Source organism: Ursus maritimus, unplaced genomic scaffold, assembly GCF_017311325.1.
Source record: "Ursus maritimus isolate PB19 unplaced genomic scaffold, ASM1731132v1 scaffold_3, whole genome shotgun sequence".
In the NCBI taxonomy this organism is placed as follows: Eukaryota; Metazoa; Chordata; class Mammalia; order Carnivora; family Ursidae; genus Ursus; species Ursus maritimus.
Genome location: NW_024425563.1, coordinates 28,104,450 through 28,110,449, shown reverse-complemented (window position 1 = coordinate 28,110,449; position 6,000 = coordinate 28,104,450). Strand labels below are relative to the sequence as shown.

Sequence of the window (6,000 nt, the reverse complement as noted above, 5' to 3'; positions counted from 1 at the left end):
ACCCTTCAGCCCACGCTGGGGGAAAGCCTCACCCTTGGAATGGGGGAGGGGTGGGCAGCCGCCAGCCGCGCGCTGCGGGGACTGTGGGGTCCCAGCTCGTCTTCACCTCTTCCCGGCTGCCCAGGCCCCCTGGACTCCACTCTATCTGCAGCGAAACCGAAGCCACAATGAGCCGTCCGCTTTCCCCGAAAGTGCCTGCCCGGCCGGCGAGCAGAGCTTGAAAGGAAAAGGAGACCCGCTGTCCACCGTCGCTCCCGGCATAGCACCGGGGCAGGGGGTGGGGGTGCGGTGGGGGGACCCCATGTAAAGATACGATGAGCATTGTCTTCCAGAACTCCCATAAGTCAGGCCTCCAAACTCCGCACACAACTAGCCCACTACTGTTTTTACTTTTTGGCCGGGGTGGGACGGGTGGAGGGCTGCCGGTGGGGGTTCGGGCGGGCAGCCGAGGCAGAGCGCGCAGGGGCCGACCCGCTTGCTCTCCGGGCGAGTGCTCGCCCCGCCGGCGGCGGCGCGCGAACGTCTCTCAGGAACAGCGATCTATCACCTCCCTTTAGGGACCCGGACTGGGAAATGTCCATTTTCTGTTTGGGGAGTCAGACATACAAGCGACCGAGCTCTTGCGCGAATCTCCCGGCTCAGGTCTTTCTACCGAACGCGTGGCGGGAGGGGCTGGAAAGGCAGGCTCTGAGCTCCGGCTCGCGGGGATCCGCGCACGGCCGGCGCGCTTGGCCCCTGCGCCCGGTGTCGGCCCCGGGTCCCCGCGGGTTTCGCGGGGGGTGAGTGGGGGCACGCGCCTCCCGGACGGCAGACGGTCGCCGCAGGGAGGGGCTCCGTGAGCGGCGATGGCCGGGTGACCTCTTTCCCACCAAGCGCACGTTCCAGGAGCTCACGCACCCTCTCACCTAAGTCTTCGCGGGCGAAGGAGGGCGACGCCAGGCCAGGCCGGGCTCTGACCGTGGGGGGCGGGGGTGGGAGCCCGTTTACTGCAAAAGTAGCAGGAAATCCCTTCTGCAGTGCGAGGGACAATGAACAAGAACTAAGGGGAATTCAAGTGGAAAAATCCGTGAATACAAGAACGACCCACAGCTGGAGCGGAGAGGTTTACGTTAAGCTCCGCGTGGTTCTTTCCCTTTCCGGGAAAAGGCGTTATTATTATTTTTTCTCCATGAGTTTGGAGAAACTTTCCTTTTAGACGTGCTATTTAACAGACCCATTCCAGCTGGATATTAGACTGCATTAATTATTTTCTCCTGCAACAGTTCCTAAACTGCCCAAAGAATGCACTTTTTGGGCCTTCCCCCAAACCATTTAGGAGGGTAGAGCTCTTTCTTTTGAGTTAAAAATGATTTTTCATTTAAAAAATTTTGTAAGATTTGTTAGGCTTTCAATTACATCCCTTTTAATGAAATAATATTTCAAAAATAACAGTACTTGGCTTCTTTTAATAGACAGATGCTTGGGCATTCACCCTAACAGTTACACACACCAATGAACAATTATTAAGTCATTTCAAGCAATTTGCAGTTATGTTGAAGAGAATTTCTGGGCAAAAACCCAAAAATGACTTTTCATTCTTTTTCAGTTACTTTATAAATTTCTCTTCACACACCTTTCTGTGGCTCAAAGGTTAGTCCACAAAGTCACCATAAACCTGTGAGCAGCTCCACTACCTACCTTTGGCTCTGTCCTCCCTGTGGAAGCCACTGGAGGTTGGACTGGGGAATAGAGCTAGTTACAGAAGGGAAGGAGCAGAGAACATTCAAATCTGGAGAGAAACTACAGGAGGCTGACCAGCAAAGAGGGCCAGTAAGCAGGGGAACTAGCTCAGATCAGCAGCAAGACCCTCCTGACCCCAAGTGCTTTCCCGGGCATATCTGAATTGGATTAGCTAGGTATTTCCTCAAGTATCTATATGTATGGCTAAGGGAGGGGGGAGCTCATCAGTCATTCATCCTTCACACTTTAGGACAATATGGGCAAATACTCAGGGATGAACTGTATCAACGACACAGACATTTAGGGGGAAACAAGGGTGGGTGATTTCTGAGCACACAGCCATTTGAGCTGTGCAGCAGCAAGCATGCAAGCACGAGGAGGGTACCACTGAGTTTAGGGTAGCAAGACTGGACACCTGGCGGCCTGAAGACAGGATGCTATTGGATGTGAGGGCGGAGAGAGGGAAAGAGAGCATTCAGGACAAATTGCCTTCCCACAACACTGAACTGGAAGAGTTAGTCTCTAAACCAGGAGCGGGGAAGATATCTCCTTTCATGTTTATCTTGTATCACAGGAGGTCTTACCCCTAGGACCCAGATTTGAGCCCAAACCAGTATCATATAATAACTACATCAAATGGACTTTTGTGGACTAGTCCAGCTAATGAGGCACCATTCATAACACCACAAGAGAATGAATTTGGAGGTCTAAGAAGTTGTTCACTTCCAAAACTCCAGAACTAGAGTTTACACAAATTCAGTGATACCTCCAGTTATTTTGCATTAACTTACCTCATTTAAAAATTACTTATGAAAGAATGTAGTAGCACAATATGCCAGGACATCTTAGGGAAAAAATACAAAAATTAAAATTCATAGAGAAATTATAAAGTGTAATACTACTGTCTTTGAAAATTATAGCAAGAAAGTACTGTGGGGGAAGAAATAACTGTTAACCAATATGTCAACTGCTAAATCACTAGCACTCCTAGTATTACTAATTATTAGTTAACGCTAATTGCTAATGTTAATAATACATATGAGTATGTAGTCAACATTACCTTTGCTATGGAAATATGCCATCGTAATAACTTATTCTTTTAACAAGTGTGTGTGCCTATCAGATGCAAAGCAGCGTTAATATCTTTGACTCATTTGATTGTAAACAAAACAAAAAAGAAACAAAAACACAGAGCCATATCCTTGGGATGTTTGTAATACTGCAAACATTTTTTACTGCATTTAATTTATAGAAGTCTAATAAATACAGAACTTGTTTTGACCAAATAGATTTTTATTGCCTGCAAGCTGGTACACTGGGAAGTAGGAGAGGGCGGTATGTTGTGGTAGCACATTTACTACCTTACACTTTGGGATCTTTTTTTTTTTAAACTTGAAAGATATGTTCAGAATAGAACAAGACGCAAGCTGATGGAGGATCTAGTCTATATTTGGTTTGGCAGTCCTTTCAGCCTGCAGATGAATTCAGAGTACTAAGAACCGAGGTTAAAGTTTTTACACACATCACAACAATGGCAAATTAACTATGAAAAAAAAAGACACCTGACACATAAATGATAAACTATTATATACACAGCATTTTAACAAGGGTACAATAGAGCTGGCACAGTGATCCAAAGTGGCTTCTTCTCACAATGTCATACTATGAGAAATGCAAAGCTCATTTCACACAGAGGACACTACTTTGATGTAATTACAGAAGAAAAAGTCAAAGCTTCTAAAAAACCAAAAAATCATGTTCCAATCACAAAGCCAAAGCTCATTTTAGGTCAAGCTACACAGAAGAGGCTGATCTGAAAAACAAAAACCCAAAAACCTTGGCATTTTCCCCTTCAACTCTACTTCCAGGTCGACTCTTTACAAAGTGGAGCGAATACAAGCATTTTTATTTGGTCCAGACAATCAGTGTAATTACAAAGACAGGGTACAAAATAAACAAGGTCAACATCCTCCTTCCTCCTACAGCGCCAGCGGTTATCAGCCTTCTTCTTCATCACTGTCTTTCATGGTGATGCCCTGAAGTCCTCCTCCTTCTGAGACAGAGGCTGTAGCCTCCTCTACCGTTAACCGTCTGTGCAGAGTATCATAGGTCTTACTGTTCAGCGTGCCTTCTAACACACCCTGCAGTCGGAAGTCCCTATACGTTTTCTGGAGGAAGAAGAGAGAATCTGCTTAGGTAACTTGTAGACTGTGTGCATGGATGTCAGTATGTATATATCCTCAGCTGGCATTTCAGAAATGACCTTGGACAATTCACTAATGGATTCCAATTCTAGCTGCCTGTGTCAATGCACTTATTGGTGTATTTCTGGGGAGGAAAATGAAACGAGACTTTGGATACTGCGTTTCAAACTAGAACCACTCTGAATAGATCAAAATGTTGACAGATGACAAATGAGCTTTTCTCCAAAATATTCCTGTTTGCACAGACTTTACTATTTGAATGACTTGTAACAAAGTTGAAATGATATGCACTGATATACATTTTTAATATGAAGGAATTTTTGGTTTTTCAGTTCCTTTAAACCGAAAAATACATTTTGTAAAGAGCATTAGCTTTTGGGAGGAGGTGTGGAGGGAAAGAATTACTCCTACTATCAGTAAAAGAAATTTGCATTTTCAGTATTTCTGAATTATAATGTTTATTATTATACCATCAGGTAAAAATTTGTGTACACCTAAAAGTCTGTATGAATTCTGCCCTTTCCTTTTGAAATCCCCTAGGAATGTGAAATGTCAAATTCCGGCATAAAGCTTCTATAGATGGGCTAATAAAACATGTATTCTTATTTTCTGTGAAAAGTATAGTTTTACGTATTATATGTCAAAACTAGAACAAACACCATGTTAGCATTTATGTAGTGATTCTTAAGAACAATGACAAGAACAACAGAATGCTGGGCTCTGTGGCACAGAAGACACATAACCTGTAAAGCTATCCTGATTTCACTTATCCCCTTAAGTGCAATTTTCCTCAGATATGATTTTTCTCCAGCCAAACAAGACTAGTATTTTATTATTGATTTTTAAATGAAGATATCCCATTGTATGGAGGCACTTCTAAGGTGTTTTCTAACGCTAACTATCTTTTAAGATTTTTGTTTACTGTCCTAGGTAAGATTTAGAATAGTAAGCATTGAGATGTCATCGGACTGGCCCTCAAGTATCAGAATCTATCAATGTGACACTGTTTTGTTCTAAATGATTTCTAGCGGGCACTTTTTAAATTTGCCTTTTACTTAATAGTAAAAAAAAGTCAAATAAGAAGGAATGTTGTACTTCCTGGCCCAATACTGTAACACCAGTGGCTGAAAATTAGCATTAAGGGATGCCTGATTTCCCTCAACATAATTATATAGAAGGAAACTTTTAATATTCATGGAGTTGAATTGAAGGTACTTATTTGTCTGAGGTAGGAAAAGCTGATGATGAATGGCATCTTAATCCCCTTGATATACACACCTGGCTTACAAACAGACTTCAGGGAAGGAGTAAAATCATGATAAGATTGTGGGACCATTGGTATTTTCACATTTTATCTTCCTGTCTTCTTTACTCTGACTTATGCCCCCAGTATCACTCCAGGTTTCAGAGGTGATATGCCAAAAGCATGTATGGAGGGTGAATAATTTTTTTTTTCATTTGGATAATCACTTATTATAAATAAACTTCATATTTGAAAAGTCCACCACCAAAGTCCACCAAAAATAAACTGAACTGTGAGAAATACTATACAGTATCGGACATCAGTATCTTAATAGCAAATAAAAATTTAATTCAGAGACTTTTTTCCTTAAATGATCAAAACTATTTTTTCACTTACATTTTAATATTTTAAGACACCTACACCCCACCATCCTCATATTCTCTAAGCTGTTAATCTTATTATTACTAAGGTGGTACTCTTTTACACCAAAACTTACGGTAATTTGCATCAAAACCTATAGAAATAGCCCTGAAAGATAAGTTTTGTCCAGAAAATCTGGTAACATATATGTAGTGTTATAACCACAGATTTGCGTGCAAGCCTGTAACTGTTTCATAGTTCATTTAAAAGCATATTAAGCACACAAAATATTCACGTACAGATAATGCATCGGACATGAAGTATGACTGTTCCGCTGACAATTATATACTGAGATTGTGAGTCCTACTTTCTTATTTTATTAGAATTGACTTCCCTTAGACTTAGCTTATTGTCGGTATGTTGGTGAGGACAGATTTGTATTGTGGATTTGCAGTCCCGAAAGCTTTCTAATTT

The 6,000-nt window shown here is 42.4% G+C and overlaps 1 protein-coding gene across 3 annotated transcripts in view; it reads right to left on the bottom strand.

Moving 5' to 3' along the window:
* Window positions 1–2,927: 2,927 nt before the first annotated feature.
* Window positions 2,928–6,000, bottom strand: part of CADPS2 (calcium dependent secretion activator 2) — a 528,567-nt gene continuing 525,494 nt past the window's right edge. For all 3 annotated transcript variants that reach the window (XM_040644062.1, XM_040644063.1, XM_040644064.1), the window contains one exon: window positions 2,928–3,887. In XM_040644062.1, the coding sequence (XP_040499996.1) occupies window positions 3,717–3,887 (171 nt within the window). In that variant the 3' untranslated portion in view covers window positions 2,928–3,716. The remainder of the gene's footprint in view (window positions 3,888–6,000) is intronic.